The 19,052-nt window shown below is 33.3% G+C and overlaps 1 protein-coding gene across 5 annotated transcripts in view; it reads right to left on the bottom strand.

Annotated features, from left to right (window-relative positions):
• LOC115211160 (ankyrin repeat domain-containing protein SOWAHB) overlaps window positions 1–19,052 on the bottom strand; it is a 161,817-nt gene that overhangs the window by 8,218 nt on the left and 134,547 nt on the right. For all 5 annotated transcript variants that reach the window (XM_036503466.1, XM_036503464.1, XM_036503465.1 and 2 more), the window contains 2 exons: window positions 6,094–6,126; window positions 4,004–4,227 (listed from right to left, as the gene is read on the bottom strand). In XM_036503466.1, coding sequence (XP_036359359.1) covers window positions 4,004–4,227; window positions 6,094–6,126 — 257 coding nt within the window. The remainder of the gene's footprint in view (window positions 1–4,003; window positions 4,228–6,093; window positions 6,127–19,052) is intronic.

Here is a 19,052-nt window from a genome sequence, read left to right as displayed (position 1 = left end):
TGGAAAATGCACAAAAGTATATTTTAACGAATGTTTAATATTTTTGTTACAGTGAGTGATTTAAAATATAACTGGTTCCGATGTATCCATCTTATCAGATATTAAAAAGAACTTTTTAGGAAGCTATAATGTATATAAATGCCAGTGTGTTCCCACCAGTCTAGGGTCTACACTGGCAACACTTGATTTCGAGCACCCCTACAGGCTCACCTGAATTCATTCTCATGTGGAGCCTCTAAACTCTCTAACTCCTTAGCTACATACTCCATCTCAAGTCCCAGAATATTCCCTATACCTTATCCTGGTCGACAGTTTGTGGGGGTTTTCCATATAACACTAACCATCATGTTTCTAAGTTGCATTGAAGGGAATCGCTTGCTACATCAAAATTTTTTATTGCTCAATAGGTTCTCAAACAATCTTCTCGTGTATGCACAAATTTTATTCCACATTTTCCCATTATGTAAAGTTTTTAAGATTCTTTTTCTAATTGTGGCCAAGCTTACATACTACTTAGCTATGCTAGCAGCATTTTCTTTCTCTACTCTTTCTATCTCAGCATATCTCCCTCTCCCACAACCCAACCCATATTTATATTGTTCATTGCTTATCTCTTCTTATGTTGTATAGTATGTTACCATCTCTAAATAGATTTGTCTGCTTAGTGAGATTTCCATGACCACCAGAGGTATTCCTTTTCACCACACTGACTTTAACTTTATCCTCTCACCTCTCTCTGTTTCATTTAGTCAGCCTCTGTTCATTCCTCCAATATCATGGAAATCCTCCACCCTCTCCTTGTCTTTCATTTCTTCTTCTCTACCTCTGTTACTCTTTCCAAGATCACATATATTCTCCTACCTCACCCTAGCTTTTGGTTTTATTTTTCTCCTCCACTTCCTTCAACCTTTAAATCTCTGGCACAATTATATGAACTGCTTTTTCCAACTTTTCTCTTGACAAGGGGTGCCCGACTTAATTTGTATTACCTCCATGTGACTGTTGCATATCCAAGTCTTCTTGCATATTCCATCTGCAAATTATGGATAAGCTTCCGGAAACAGCTATTGAGTTAAAAAATTATCTATTCTCTTTAGTATTTTGTATAAATTATGCTCTATGTAAATATATTTGTGTGTGTGTGTGTGTGTGTATCATCATCATCATCATTTAATGTCTGTTTTCCATGCTGGTATGGGTTGGATGGCTTCACTGGAGATGGTAAGGCCAGGGACTACACCAGGTTCCATTATCTGTTCTGGTATGGTTTCCACAGCTGGATGCCCTTCCTAATGCCAACTGCTCCATAGAGTGTACTGTGTGCTTTTATCATGTAAAGTGTAGTACATAGTAATTAAAACCATTAATAATACATTAAAAAAGGCAAAATAGTAAATGTCAGATAGTATATCAGATAAGACTATTTTGTCTAATGAAAGAGTTGTGAAACAAACATAATATTAGAATGGAAAAATAAGTGAATAAATATACATTAAACCAACAGAAAACTGACAAAATTTGAATATAAATTCATCAAGCATTCTTAAAGTGTCAACGGACAGATATATGAATTAAGTAAAAAATAAATCCAAAACATTACATGCTGAATAACAATAATTCCAGATTATGTAAAAAAAAAATGCTAAGATGAACATTGAAGCAAACCAAACATTTTATAGTTAAAAGAACAGATAGAGAAAGTAAATTAAGATGTCTTTTTATCACGGGATAGATTAAAAGTAATGGAAAGACTTGAGTCATTATTCTTAAATACCAACCATTAGACATTATTAAAAGTTGATAGTGAAGGAGGGATTGCTTTACTTTGCTTTTATAGCTAAGATACCATGAGGTTTGTATTTAGCTCTCTATCTGTTTGATATAATAAACCAAAAGGTTGAGAATTTCTCAGGTGTTTGTTAAAATTTCCCTCTGTGCAAATAAGAAATGAACAACAAAAATGCTTAAATGAACTATATATGTTTGTGAAGAAACTTTGTGCAAATAGAGGAAAAGTGAAATAAATAAACAATGGGTGTGTGTCAAAAGTTAAAATAATATAATGATAGTGACAAAGAAAAAAAATTGGGATTTGGCAAAATGAAACCAAAATACAAAGCACAGAATTTTTATTATGTTCAGAAAAACATAAACAGACTAATTCTCTATGGAACAGAGAGAAGAAATATTTTCACATATATTAAACAACCACAGAGCATGCATATACTTTACCATTGTGGTGGCATTATAGTTGAATAGAAATTTATACATACACTACAAAAGAAAAGAGGGTCGAAACATTTTAACAAGAAAATGTATGACACTGAAATGATATGGGAATTGATGATGATGATAACATTGCCAATAAGTATAGTCTTTGCAAATTAGGAATTTTCTTTGTTTTCTTTTAATTTCTCTACTCTCCAGTAAATCTCTAAGAAGATTCTATGGTCATTTTACAATCTAGCAGAAGACAATCTTTGCTAACTTAACTGACAAAAGAAATTCAGAGAGCATAGTCAGACATTTATCCTGAAATATAGCACATCAGCTTCCAATTAATTCAATGTATGCTGAAGACTTGACCCTCTAACATTACCAAATCTGATGCAAGTTTTTTGAAGAAGGAATAGTTAAATATCTTGCTAAACAGATAGAAACTCAAGATGCATTAGCTGGGGAAGGGTTACTGACATATGAATTTTAACAATTAATTCAAAATATGATTCATGTTTCTTTATTTGTTCATTTATTTACTGGATTGATCTGGAAGAATGGATTGTAGTCATGATCTTTGCATGCTCTTTAATACAGGGAATTCTAGAGAGTTGACACTTAGGTAAGAAAAAAATTAGGGAAAATTGTAGTTCTTGCAGGGACTGAGTGAAGTAACAATATGGATCATGAGAGGAGGAAAAACAAATAAATTGGGAATGCTTAAATGGAAGTGGCATGAGATTAACCAGCTCTGAAATGCAGAGGTTGATAGAGCAGCAATAGAAAAAAACACAGAAAAGACACAGCATGGCAGCAAGACAGAAGTTGGAGTGTGTCTGAGAGTGGCTTAAAGCCAACCAGTTGAGTAACCTTTCTTTAGAGATAATTCAAGAAGTCTGCATCAGAAGCAGTACTACTGCCAAAGATGTTGGAACAGGACTCCATTGTGAGTTTCCTTTGAGTTTTATAGATGATCAGCTGTTGATTGAGATTGAAACATTTTCTGGTTCTGAAGAAGGCTGGTCTTTGTGACAGTTTTTGCTATATTATGTATGTGCACTAACTAACAGAGATCAGCATGGATAGAGAGTGTCCTAGCATTTGAAGTCTCTGTGATGGTCTTAAGTGCATGCTTTTTTAAGAGGACAAGTGTTTTCTTAATATGAGTAGTGATAGTATTCTTGTGCTCTTGAATGGAGTGAAAATTGGCATGAATCTAGAGGAGAATGTTTTTAATTTTTTCATGGATTCAAAGTTGGCATAAGATGTCTAGGTTCTATGGGAGTGACACCTGAGTGCAGAAGATTAAGAGGGAATAAAAGGTTATATAATCTGCTTAGTGTCTCTAGTAGTTAACATTAAGTAGGTTGTTGATGTAAAGGACAACTAGTATCATGCTTTGGCCATGGACAACTCAATTTGTGCTGGTTAAGTTCACTTGACTAATAACATAGGTACATTTCATGACTATGAGCATCAAGAGCACTATAAGATTAACAAGAGTTTTATAATCATTCACTGCCTAACTGAAATCCTCTTACATATTTTGTTTAAATATTCAAAAATGTGGCAGTGTTTCAATCAATTGTATCACTACTATGCTAGTGGACATAATGCAAAGATGTCATAAGTAATTGATAAAGTCATAGGTAGGTGGTATGGACATGCTTATGGTGAAAAATGTGTCATGTAATGTAGTTATAACTGAGATAATGCTGTGATGACAAGGGAATATAATCACTGCTATAACAACAAAAGTGAGAAATACAAAATCTTGAAAGCATACCAGATTTTTTCTGCCTGAGGTTGGAGAACCTTCTTGGCTGCTGCTTGGACTTGTGGAATGAGATGATAGGTTGCCACTAAGAAGGTAAAGATCCTCACAGGAACCTCCCCAACTTGATCTCATAATTGGTTGAGCTTTCATACTGTTTGAAGAGTTGATCAAGCTGCCTACAACAGCAACTCGTTTACTTTTGCGTATGGCTTCAGTTCGTTCAAAGTTTTCATCTGGAAAGGAGAAATGAGAAAGAAAAAGGAAAATGAGAAAGCAAAAGTTACCAAAAATATAGAGAAAGAGTGACTATTGAGAATGTAGCTGATTAGCAAAAGTCTATTTATAATGAAGACATGAAATGGTCAAGTCTATAGAATATCAGGCAAGCAACTTATGGCTCACGGAGCCATATGTAGCTTGTCTGATATTTTAGTGGTTAAGATGTTTCATTTATCCTGTTTGAGTTAGTTCAACTAGCTATGGAGAATATTTACCAGATCTTCCAGGAAATGCTATCCATGATAAGAGCATAGCTGGTAATATTGATAACACCACCCAAAACTCCATATCAAGTCACTATGTCTTTGCTGAAGACAACCATTACAAATTAGGTTCATTTAACTCTTAAATAAGCACCAGTTTTTGATGTATCTCAGTATTGTCAACACTAAATAGCACTCTGTAATCAATGGAAGCTGTTTCGTACTCTGACTGGGTATATTTTCTTACACAACAACTTAGAGTAACCCAATCTATTTTCAGAATTCTAAAATGGAATTGATATTTATGTCCATGTAGTAGATGGACATTCTATTAATGAGGAGTTAAGAGCTCTTATTTAATTATTTCAACTGAATATATTGACAAGTAGGTTTATAGGAGGCTACAGTATAGAGGCTTAGAAGTGCAGATACCATTTATTCTCATTTTAAATCATATTGGCAAACTTTGAAATGACGTTAATGAAAATCTTAAATTTGTATAACAATAATTATGAATACTAACAGACATTAAAACATAAAAATATGAGTGGTGGGAGTTGCTGAAGTTAATTAAACTTTCACCATTGTTTTATTCTTTTATTTGTTTCAGTCATTTGATTGCAGCCATGCTGGAGCACTGCCTATTTTACTGCTTATTTTACTGATCTAAGTAGGAAGAAATTCAAAGGTGAGAGCAAAGTGATTTCAGCAAAACCACTCTATAGATCTGGCCATCCATCTGTAATAACGATGAGGAAGATAATGATTCCCAAAATTGTTAAGGAAGGATGGATGGACACAGACATAGCTGAATGTTTAAGAAGTTTGCTTTACAACCAGGAGGTCATAGATTTGGTCTGACTACCACAGAATCTTCAGTTAATGCATTCTTGGATTGATCTAAACCTTGTGGATGAAACTGAGAAGACAGAAACTGTATGGAAGCCTGTCAAATGAATTGTATTGGTAATTCAAGAGCTCAGCCTAATCATACAGAGACAATGCTGATTTGACCTGAAAATTACATTACGGATACATATGGCTGTGGAATACTCAGTCACATTAATTCACTGAGAAAATCATTCAGTTGGTTGAACAACTGAATGTTCATTTGTCAAAATTGGTAGAAACCCCATCCTATTTAGAGGATGTAGATAGTTTGTACATATTTTATTAATCCTGGATTAAAGAAGAAAGACAAGATCAACCATGGTGGGGTTGAAAGTCAAAGTATCAAAGGATTGAAGAAAAAAGCAAAGCATTTAGCCGAAAACTGGCCATATAACTTCCACTCTTTTATTCCACAACTTTCAATGATAAAGTTTTCTCATAATAGCACAAGGCCCACACACACTGTAGAGAGGGGTCCATAGTATCTGATAGCTAGTTTACATTAGTAACACTACAATGATGATAGGTAAAGTCTGCTTTTAAACATTAGCACAAGGCCATATATTTGGAGGTAGGGGAGCAGTGCAGTAAATTTTATAGACCCCTACCGCCCAAATTCTTGACTGGTACTTATAACAGTATTAGTAGATGGCATCTTTTTCATCAACATCATAATTATCATTCTTTTTACATTCAAAATATTGTGATAGTTGGAATTTTACTCACCAAATGTCTTCACCGATCGAGTTTGTAAAAGTTCTACAAAGAGAAAAAGAATAGAAAGGAAAAAATATTAGATTAATTAGCTGACAATATTGACTTATAACTTAGATACAAAGTTACACATTTTTTTAAAACAAGGGTATACAGTCAAATATACTGATCTCCAGTACCTGCTTCATTCTAATTTTTTTCCATCTAAGAAGGATAACAGGAAAAGTCAATCTCAATCTTGGCAGGAACTACCCTCATAGATTAACAGATAATACAAGGAAGGAAGGGAATTAAGAATACAGAAAAATTAATATGATAAACAGGCGAAATATATCAAACAATACTACATATATATATATATATATATATATATATACATTAGATGTATAGAGATAGGCAGATAGATAAGGACAGAGAAACATGCACACATACATTATATATATATATATATATATATATATATACATACACACACACAAACATATATATATTTATATATGTGCATGTGGTGTGTATGAGAGATATGTTACTGAAGTAAAAGTGATTGATTTAATATAGATGAGCTAAAACATGCAAACTAACATTATATTGTTAGAATAGCAGAGAGGTAGTGAGGAAGAAACTGAAAATGTTCCTCCATAATGTTGCTCTGTGAACAATTAGAAATGTCAAAAACGAAAAACAGAGCTTCAATGTGGTTGCTCATCCTGCAAGAACTCGTGGTAAAATCACCCTCAATTCATACCCTACTCTTTTAGAGCAGGATACATTGGAAAATGTAGTCCTTAGACATGATGGTCACAGATAGAATGTCTTTGATCAACAGTGGAAATATCTGAAGCTAATTATGACAGTATCACTGCAAAACAAAAATTTTCAGCTGAATTGGAGTGGATAGTATGTTTTTGAGGTAGATGTTGCTTAATAGATTGTTATTGAGCTTGATCATTTCTTCGTGGTGTGTATCACAATCGCTACTTATATTCTTTGCTTGAGGCTTTAGGCACTGAGCAATCCCTCACTTTACACTGTATGGATGGTGGTAATTGAAGTTGAAGTATCATCCAGTGACCTCAACTTCAATTCCCACCATATCTAAAAACTATCTTAATTTTATTAATCAGTTTGGCTCTTTACAATCCTTACAGGCAAAACTAGGGAGATTTGCTTCCTTTAATTTCCATAGAAACACCAAACTACATGAAAGCTCACCACATGAGCTGTACCTTTCAATCAAAGTGCTAGCCTTGTCACACAGTGTCACTGCTGATTCTATTTGAGCATTATGTTAAGAAGAGGATAGTTTATGAAATATTCATCCACTTATAACACAATGAGTAGGTATTTCTGTTGGTCAAGCTAAGATGCTGCAAGTCAAAATCAATGCACAATCCATCACAAACATACACATGTACACACGATATATTAACATTACACTTTTACTGAGTATTTCCATGACAACATGAAGGGCATCTGGCTATAAAATGTGTTAAAAAACACTGACATGCTTTCAGCACATGAAACAAATAGTAACACACAGATAAATATATGTGTCTGTCTGTCTGTCTGTCTGTCTATCTTTCTATCTATTTTCATATATACACATTTATTTACATCTATATTAATCTCTCTCTCTCTCTCTAGATATATATATATATATATATATATATAAAATTTCCATTGGCTTCAAACACGGCCTCCAAATGACTTCATAATCTCCTGCAACTCTTCTGGTCAGTCTCCTTGTTTAAGTTGGTGAATTCTGCCATAATCCTTACCTTCAGTTCATCTTTGGTGTTACAAGGAGTTTTGTTGGTCTCTCATTCAACTGTGCTCCACACATAATAATCAAGGGGGTTGCAGTCTGGGGAGTTAGATGGCCAGATGTTAGGGGTGATGTGGTCACAGAAATTGCCTGACATGACTGGGTTCTCCTGCTTGTGTGACATGGTGCAGAGTCCTGTTGCTAGACATAAGGTCTTCCAGCAACCACCCTCTTGACCCAGGGCAACACTAACTCCTCTAGGCACTTGATGTAGGCCTCTGTGTTGAGTCTGAGGCAGTGTGGGAAGATGAATGGAGGCATAATGTTACCATCACTAGTGCTCACTCCAAACACCATGATGATGACTGGATGTTTTGATTTTTATCACTCTAGGTACATGTCTTTAGACTGACATCCGAACACTCTGAAATGTTCATACTGGAGCTTCTGGCACGAATGCCAAGCAGTACAGTGTATCGTTTCCAAATTTCTGACAGAGTGAATTGGTGTCATGGTGCTGGTTTTCTTACAGATGGTGCCCAACTGACCCTACTATACCAGGTAGTCAACAAAATCCGAAAAAAATAATGCGCATGCACAAAATTAAAAATATAAAATGGTGACAATTTACCCATCGCACCCTGTATATATAACTAAATGAATGACAGACGAACAAGATTTGCATAATCACCTTCATTAACACATGCACACATATATTGATGCATGTGTGTGAATATACCATCTGTTTTATTACAGTGATAGCATAGGATGGGTGAGTACTTATTCAAAGCACAGTTTTATAGCCAGATAACCTTCTTGTCAAGAAACCAATACCTGTTTTTCCAAGTAAAGGTTCTTTCTTATTTCACAAATCTCTTAAAAGTGTAGAGTGACTGGCCATAATGTCAACAAGGCATGTAAATATCACCATTTCACTAAAACATTGAAAATTATAAAATACCAACATTCAAGCACATTCACACACACACACACTGGGTCACCTATAGTTTCCAGCTACCAAATTCATTTACAAGGCACTGGTTGGTCCTATTATAGATGACACATACCTAAGCTACTACACAGCGGGACCAAACATAAAAGCACTTGGTTCTTAACCCCATAATCATATCTACACACACATGTATATGTACATTCACACAGATCCAAATGTACATCTGATGCATCTGGTAGAACTGATAGTTATGAACTACAAGAGTACAAAGGTTAGGGTTAGTGGCCATTAATGTTTCAGCATAGCTTCAATAAATCCATGGCGGAAACACCTAAATATCAAAGGTTTAATCCATCTACCTTGAAAATATGTTTTACAGAAAAGTACTGTAAGCAGTAGCAGTGATCAGTGCTTCATTAACCAGTGGTCATAAGTTAAACTTCAACCATACATTAACAGGCACACATGTTTATGTTTATATATATATATATATATATGTTTATATGTTTATATATATATATATATATATATATATATATTATATATGTTTATATATATATATATATATATATGTTTATATGTTTATATATATATAATATATATATATATGTTTATATGTTTATATATATATATATTATATGTTTATATATATATATATATATATGTTTATATATATATATATTATATATATATATAAACATATATATATATATATATATATAAACATATATATATATATATATATATATATATATATGTTATATGTTATATATATATATATATATATATATATATATATATCATCATCATCGTTTAACGTTTGCTTTCCATGCTAGCATGGGTTGGATGATTTTGACTGAGGGCTGGCGAACCAGATGGCTGCACCAGGCTCCAATCTTGATTTGGCAGAGTTCTACAGCTGGATGCCCTTCCTAATGCCAACCACTCCGAGAGTGTAGTGGGTGCTTTTTACGTGCCACCGGCACGAGGGCCAGTCAGGCGGTATTATTAAAATAACATTAATATCCAGCAAGAACAAAGCACCATATAGGTAGAATTATAAATATATATAGCAGGTGTGCAAGAAGTATGATCATTGCTAGAAATAGTAACCAGTAAGTTTACAGCGCTATGTAGAGCTTCACTGGATATTTACAGGCAGAGATGTGTGCAGGTGGTGAATATAGGAAAATTCTTACCTCTATGGAGAAATCGTTAGAGGAATAAAGGATAACTCAATACTGCGGTTTTAAGCTCTTCAGATCACATGCGTGAGCACGAATCTGATTGGTTACCATGGATGACCAATTTTTAAAATACCTACTACACTGCTTAGTTGGCTGATAGCGCCAGTCATAACCAGAACCAAGATCAGAGATGTAGTGGATATTTTAAAATTTAGTCTTCCACAGTAGACTCAAATGACAATAACCAATCAGATTTGTGCTCACACACATGACCTGGAGAGTTTGAAACTGCAGTATTGTGTTATCCTTTATTCTTCTGTCTCCATAGAGGTAAGACAATATTTTCCTATATTCAAAACCCACACACATTGTTGACTGTAAATATTCAGTGAAGTTTACATAGTGCTGTAAACTTACCGGCTGCTATTACACCTGCTTTATATATATATATATATATATATATATATATAAATAAAAATAATCACTGTTTGTACATCAACTTTTTCTATGATTGCATGGTTTGGATGAGTTTTCTTTATGCAGCATTCTAGTGCTTGACTCTTCTCTTGGCAACAAGTCCTTACTTGTTTTCATGTGAGGTACTGTTTTTCATATTTTCACATGTTAAACTGCTGAGGCACCGGACCATTTTTGCTTATGCAGTGTCAATAACCAAGACACTTGGAGAGAAACAAACTATCACACACACACACATATTTATATGTGACAGGTTTCCCTGTAGTTTCTGTCTACCTAATTTCACTCATAAGGCATCTGTCAACCTGAGGATATGGTAGCAGGCATTCACCCAAGGTATCACACAGTCACATATCACCCAGAACCATAAAGTTACAAGGTCAGCTTCTCACACACACACAAATATATATGCAATACTAGTTTCAACAGTAACATATCACTTTCTGAGAGTGTCAGGTCAACCAAACCACAGTGATGCAATAAGTTGCTAAATAACACTAGCCAAATTATAGCAGCAATAAAGAACAGTAGGGTGTTTTCAACAGGGTAGGATCTCAGTTGTTTAAGGAATGTACATAAATGACTTAACATTGATAAAGTGCTTCTGGATTGTGAAAAAAGGAATAATGTTGAAAAGAAAATGAAATCAGAAATACAATTTACTTATCAATTAATGGTTATATATTATTACTATGTGATTAATCATACAAAGATTACATCAGAATTAGGGTCCTAATTTTCTCTCCTAGTCTCTTTCCCTTCAAATGCACAGTAGCAACAATTCATAGAAAAAAAAATCAACGAAAGTGCTTCTATGTAATCATTTGACCTAATACAACAATCAAATTTTCTAGCACACTCTCCTTATATATGTAGAATAGGATCTGTGCAATAAGGAGGACGTGATACAGCAGGGAAGTAAGTATTGACACTGAATGCATTGTTTTTGCATCAGCTTTTATAATTTAAGTCTGTTCAAGAGAGCTAAAGAGAAGATACTCAACATCAACAAAATAAAAATGTTGAAAAGCAAAGCAAAAGCAGGGCAAGGTGACAAAATGAGGTTATATTTTATCATGAACAAAACATTAAAAAAACAATGAAGGGAGAGGTGGGTAGCAGCTGAGAGCAAAGTTATGAACACAACAGTCAGAATACTGCCAACATACCAGGGCTAATCAAAGACTGCATGCATGGCATGCTTGCATTCTCAAACACTTAAAATGCAACATTAAGTGCCACAGACACCTACAGAGTAAACAAGTGAATCATTAAAGTTACTGAGACATCCTAGATTTTGTTTCATTCTGAAAGTGAAAAGTTCCAATATATTTTAATTCTCCAGTTCTATGTTTAAATTAATAATTCTTATAATCATATTGTTTAAGAATGGCAAACTGACAGAAACTGTAAAGTATCAGATTAAATACCCTTCACACTCAACTCAAATCCTTTTGATGTTGACTTCACATTTCACTCATAATTTGATAAAATAAGATACTGTAACTGATTCAGTTGATACATCTTCTCTACAAAATATAGATTTATGATTTCTAAGAAGAAACAATTATTATATTTTAATTAATTTCTCAATTCCAAACATGTTCACTTCAGGGAGAAATAATAAATAAAAGTTTTAGAAATTGTGTCCCTTTGCTCTTTTAACCAAAGTTATTGAAATAATCATTATTCTCATCACTAAAGATGTAATTTTAATTAGTTAAAATTTATTGAATTAATACATCAAATATGCCGGTATTCACTTTACTATTGAGTTTTCATACTGAAAGTATCCCCATTTTTTCTTTCCTCTTTTTTACATAAATATTTCTTTTTATTACTATGTCCCTCAGAGTTCATTCACAAAGACAAAAAGAGAACGAAACAAAAAACAAAAAAAAAAAATCCCTAAGGACTATACTTTGCTGATAAGATCAGCTCAGACTGAAACATACCTGGAGTTGACACTGAACTGTTAAAGATCACTCTCACACCTTATTCTACAGAGGGAGAGAGTTAAAACTCATTGTCTACTGCATTCCATATTCAAAGATTAGTCTTATTTTCCTAATTTCAAGGTTGACACTACTAACCATTTTTTTCTGTTATCTTTTCTTAAAGAATTAGGCATTTAGATAATTTAGACATTAGCAATAATAAATATTTTATTGTCTCTTGATGAATAGAAGCCAAAGTAAATACTGGCGAAATATGAACCCAGAATTAGCAATAATTCAGTGAAAAAGAAAATAGTTTGACTTTGCTCATGTCCTGCCTCACTGGAAGTGTCAGACAGTACTAAGGAGGGTGCTGGCAGAAACGTTAGCATGCTGGGTGAAATGCTTAGCGGTATTTCGTCTGCGTTACGTTGTAAGTTCAAATTCTGCCGAGGTCGACTTTGCCTTTCATCCTTTCGGGGTCGATAAATTAAGTACCAGTTACGCACTGGGTTCGATGTAATCGACTTAATACCTATGTCTGCCCTTGTTTGTCCCCTCTGTGTTTAGCCCCTTGTGGGTAATAAAGAAATAAGTACTAAGGAGGGTGCCCAAGTCTTGCAATTAGTTGAAGTAATGTTGAGATTGCTTTGCATTGTCTCAGAATCTCAGAATACTCCTGGGAAAAAAATGGATGACTGAAGAGTGTGTATGTCTATATTTTGATTATTTACAGTCATGAGACTAGAATGTTGCTGGAAAGAATCATAAGACAGATTCTTCAAGCTGAGCCAATGGGCAGGAGACCCATGAGCAGACCAACAGTGAGAGGGCTGAAGAATTGCCATCGTCTCAGTTGGTCACACTTAATGAGTACAGCTGGAAAGGCTAATGATGGTTGCCTGTGATAGGATCTTATAGAGGAGGTGTCTGAGGATTTTCCCCCATGACCCTCCCAGGAATAGTAATCAGAGAAGATGGATGGGTGGATATTTACGAGTAAAAAGCAGTGTGTTCAGAGAAGAAACATCATCCAGCATTTTGAGATAAGCTCTTCTTTGCATAGATCTTCTAGTCTCAGCATATCTTAACAGATCATAGCTAATCTTATTCAAATTCACTGATTACATTTAATCTGATATTCCACTGTTTCTGCCAACTTGCCTCTCTTGGTATCTATTATTAAAGCTCCCAGAAAGTCGAAAGGTGTTTGTTGGTTTTAACAAGATTAAGACCAGAACTACATCATTGAAACTTATTTTGAAGAAGAATTGTTGATGATGCATGTGATTTCGAATGGAGTAGAATTAAAAGAGTGAAATATTAACAAGTCTTTAATAAAAATATGAAATATATTCAACTAAACCTCTGATAAACATAACTGCATAAGTACACATGCTTTGATCATGAAAGTTTAATTGGAGCGTATGTGTTAGTAGTACTTTAGCTATAAATGTGCAGTGTTTGGCACAGAGATAGGATTTAACTAGAGAGATATTTTATAACAAGAAGAGTTAAAATGGCAAAATCAACTTACCAAATATTGACAGCATTTAAACATATCAAAAAAAAAATACTACATCAATACATGTTTTAAAATGGGTAAAATCCTCTCTCTCTCTCTCTCTCTCTCTCACACACAATTTGAGTTGCATTTATCATTTTGTACATATTTCTTACAATGCACATACGAAAATGGATAATACTCCCTTCTTTATGAAACTATTGAACTCTCAGAATGATGGTCACAAAACTGGGATAAGCTCCAGTCTAATGAGGATAATGAGCTTGTAATACTTAAAATGTACACACATATTTGTATGTGTGTGTGTGTGTGTGTGTGTATACATTTGTTAAAAGTAGATTTGAGTTCTCACAGAATTTCACATATTTTCTGTTATTTTGTTCTATACAAGCTGCATTAATTATAGCTTCTGCAAGCAGGGAGGACAAGGATCTTAGTTTCCTTGCTTTTGTTTCTTTCATCATGTTCCATTCCTTGCATCAACCTCCTTCATATTTTTTTTTTACTCACTGTCCAGTGTCCTTGTTTTTAAAATATATATAACCCATAAACAGAGCCTGGAAGATTGCTTGGAGATACATGGTATATTTTATAATTAATGCCTACTTAAAAGTCTCATAAAAGCATGAAACTATTTGTAGCTCTTTTGGTTGTGTACTAAATTGAAAAATATTTATTGCACGCATGCGTGCACGCACGACGGGGTGCTGAAAAGTTCCTGGCTTTAAGAGTATTGCAAAAGGCCTGGTTGGAAGCCCAGCCTTCTGAGTTCTTTTACAGGACTTAGAAAAACTGAAGGATCACTGCAATAAATGAGTCAATCTGAGAGGGAAATATGTAGAATAAAGTCATAATTAACTGATCCTCCAGTATTTTCTTTTACCTAAAGCATGTGTGTGTGTATATGTATATATATATATGCATGCATGCACACATTTTATATATCATCAATTAACATGCAAAGTGGCTGAGTACTTCACAGATGAGTAATTCTCAGGTAGAATCAGAGTGGCACTATTGAATTAGTGGCACAGTCTCTCTGATAGGTTTCTAAACACTTTCCATTTATCCATTTTCATTCATACAGTTTGGGTTGATCTGATGCCATGTTAAAGGTGCTTACGATAAGGAAATAATACCACTTTCTCTTCAACTATACTGTCTAACCACAAGTAGAGAAAATTAATAAAAAAAAACAAAACATTGTTTGACTTGCCTATATGATAGCTCAGAAGCCAAAAATGGGTGTCACAGAGTTTAGTGAAATAACAAAGGAGTAATATCATTATAAATGTGAGAAACACAAACGAATAACGGAACATTATGCATAAGAAATATAACAGAAAACACATAGTACAGTGTATCATGAGGTACATAGAAAAACATTTGTAAAAAAATGGAACAAAATAGGTGTTATGTGAAAAGGGAGTAACAGTTTAATACGAGGGTTGTATATGGAAAAGGAGTGTTGTGTTAAATATAATGTAAGAATAAAAAGGAGTGTCATAATTTTAGAAATGGGTAGCATGACACAAAAAGAACATCACTATGTTAAACATAGGGAGCATATAAAGAAATGGTGCATCATTATGATTTTAAAACAAGTTGCATGTCAAAAAGGAGTATTGCTGTTTGAAAAATGAAGGGTGTGGCAAAGAAATCCAGTATGTTTAAATAAGGGTGAGCATATACAAAATGGAGAGTTGTTATTTGAAAATGGATGGCATGTCAAAAAAGGACTATCACTATTTCAGAAACAGATGATATAACAGAAAGGAGTAGCCTATTTTAAAAGTGGGTGGCATAACAAAGAAGAACATCATTATTATAAAAATAGGTGACATAACTCTGAGTATCACTATTTGAAAAACAGTTGACATAACAAGGAGTATAGCTATTTTAAAAGAAATGGCATAACAGAGTATCATTATTTTAAAAACGGGTGGTATAACAAGAAGGAGAACCACTATTTTTAAAACAGGTGGCATAACAAGGACTATTGCTATTTTAAAAACAGGTGGCATAACAAGGAGTATCACTATTTTAAAAATAGGTGGCATAACAAGGAGTATCACTATTTTAAAAACAGGTAGCATAACAAAAAAGGAGTATCATGATTCAAAAAAGTAGGTGGCATCATAAAGAGGAATATCATTATTTTAGAATGGGATATATGAGAAAAAGGAGTATCGCTATTTTTAAAATGGGATACATGATAGAAAAGAGTATCACTATTTTTAAAATGGGATACATGACAAAAAGGAGTATCGCTATTTTTAAAATGGGATACATGACAAAAAGGTGTGTCAATATTAAAACAGGAGACATAACAAAAAGGGAGAAAAACTGTTTTAAAAAACAAGAGGCAAAACAAAAAGGCATGTTACAATTTTAAAAACGGGTGACATGATGCAAAAGAATATCAGTATGTTAAATATAGGTATATATAAATAAAAAAATGTGTACCACAAAATTAAATATGAGTAACACAATGATATCTGTAAGTAATACATAAAGATGCAATGCAACAGTGTTAAATATAGACAAAATAGAGAAAAATGACCCTACACTTTTGAGTGTTACAAATGAGCAAAAAGCAAAAACTAGGATCATTTTGGTGATTGATATAGGTAAAGATAAGTGTTACAAATACCAACAAATATCATCATATTACGTTCAGGTAACAAAGATAAAAAATAATTTAGAGGATCATTAACATTAGACTATTTTAATTACAAAAAAATTGATATCGTGAAAATCTTGTCTTAATGTGGAATTCTGTAACATGAAACTTATTTTCCCATCAATTTCAAGTTGTAAAACATGGCAAGATTTTCAGGAACACAATATTTTTGTAATGAAGGTAATAACTATAACAACAAATATGATTGGTTATTGTGATACATACCATTTATACAGTGTTATATTAATATTACAACAGATATCACAATCATAATGCTATGTAAACAGTAAAACTAATGAGTTCTGCCATGAGCCTAAGTCCCAAAGTTTTATGAAAGAGCTGCTGTTGTTTATATTGACAACAGAACTTGGTAGGATTTTTGAACTTCATAAGTCAAATATGGTATGCAACTAAATACTGATAGTATTTAATGTATGCTTTATCAATTCTACCAATCCAACTCACCATACACAGAACAGTAATAGAGAAATATGTTAAATTGTAGATACTGTCTATTTGACAGGTTTTCAATACAGTTTAAACTCAGTTTGATTTCCAATGGTTGGGTTAAACAGAGGATTTGGTAGAAGATACTTAAGATACTTGCCTCAAATGCCTCATAAATGTATAGTAAACTCCTCAACCATTTGACTATGCTGGCCCATGACATGTTATGTACTAACCATATTTCAGTAGGTAGGTTGACACTCATTATACTGAATTCTTATCTATGTAAATGGTCAATGGCAGAAATTTTGAAGAAGAAGTAGAATCTATTAGATTAACCACAGTACAGAACAAATACTTATTTCAGTACAGTACAGAAAATGAGTAGCAAAGAAAAATTTGGAAAGATTTGATTTCCAAGATGTAAAGAGATCAAATACTACAAGGCATATACTGTGGTATTCTCCATTTCAGTTATTCTTGTCCTAATAATGCCAATTTTTGCTATTAAAAAATTTGATTAAGTTGGGAAGTGATGTCCACTGGGCAATATGTTGACACTTCAATGTGAAAATGAATTTTTTAAAATGGTATAATTTCAAGTTATAATCACATACCAAACAGCATATGGCAACATGTTGGGCACAATCACTAGGATATACTTTGTCTAGACTGAAGAGGAGATCAAGGCAAATAGTTCAGATGTAATAATCAAAAGCTAGACCATTTTGATCTCTTTTGATCAAAAACACTGCTTAAAAGGAGAAGAAACTTCTGAAGTACATGCTTCTTGAAATTTAAATCATCAACATGCTGAGCATGGAAGCGAAAATACCATCATATAATAACTGGAGCACTTAGTAAGATAAAAAGAAAAATATGAACATTTACTTGAACTCACAATATCACAGTCCAAAAGATAGCTCTGTAAGGCATAGCCTATAACCTATGCAAAACATTCTCAATTCAATACTACAAACAATACATTCTCTGTACACAACGCATGCACATTACAATAACTACTCAATAAGACAATACAATTAATATACTGCATACATTGTAATTACTAGGAAACAGTATAATACATCTCATATGCTGCACAATCAACACCTACTAATATAACAGAACACACCGTCAGTTCACTCATTGAACATCAGTTTTTTTCTCTATGTTGGACAGGGAGTCATTTGAAGCAGGGTTTTTGTAACTGGATGTTCTTCATGTTACCAACCCTCACTTGGATTTTTCATTCCAGAAGTCTTTGAAAGTATGGAGTGATTTGTCATAATGTCATCAAGTAAAGTCAACATCATCTTCAGACAGTATATATGAAATACGAACTCCATACAGCAAAATAGCACAGTTCACATTGTACATATTCTACACGACATATGAAAAGCTAAAATAACACCAGAAACATCAAACTGAATACTACAACAAAGTAATATGTGTACAAACAACTATATCTCCATGCACATCAGGAACACAGAGGTGCACTTGGTTATGTAGTAGAAACTCATACTAGACTTGAAAATGGATGAAAGTAATAAAAGAAAAAAACACAAGCAAGTAATTATAAAGTAAGGTTTATTTTAAACAAAGTATATTAAAAAAATGTAAGTACAACATTAGTGGTATTATATAATTAGTTCATTAAGTTGTTTTGTTCTGGTTATTAGGAATTAATTTATTATTATATGTGTGCATATAAAAGTGCTTGTGTCTATACGTTATAACCACACATAACACACATGTAAAAGAAAGTATAAGTGTTACATGAAAAATATTAAAGAGCATATAAATGTGCTTCTCTGAAGAAAGGAAAAGGCAGTGTGTATATTTTTATCTAGTTTAACTTGGTGAAAGAGTTAACCAAAGAAATTATATAAGGGTAGTGCTCAATTAATTACATGCAGTTTAGTTGTTAAAAAGAAACTATGGTGTAACAAGGGCCCTAGAAAGGGGCAAACTGGATAAAAAAATATCAATGCAGTGCCT

The sequence above is a fragment of the Octopus sinensis genome, linkage group LG1 (genome assembly GCF_006345805.1).
Source record: "Octopus sinensis linkage group LG1, ASM634580v1, whole genome shotgun sequence".
NCBI lineage: Eukaryota > Metazoa > Mollusca > Cephalopoda > Octopoda > Octopodidae > Octopus > Octopus sinensis.
Note: the sequence above shows the minus strand (reverse complement) of the source record. Positions and strands in the feature narration are given on the sequence as shown.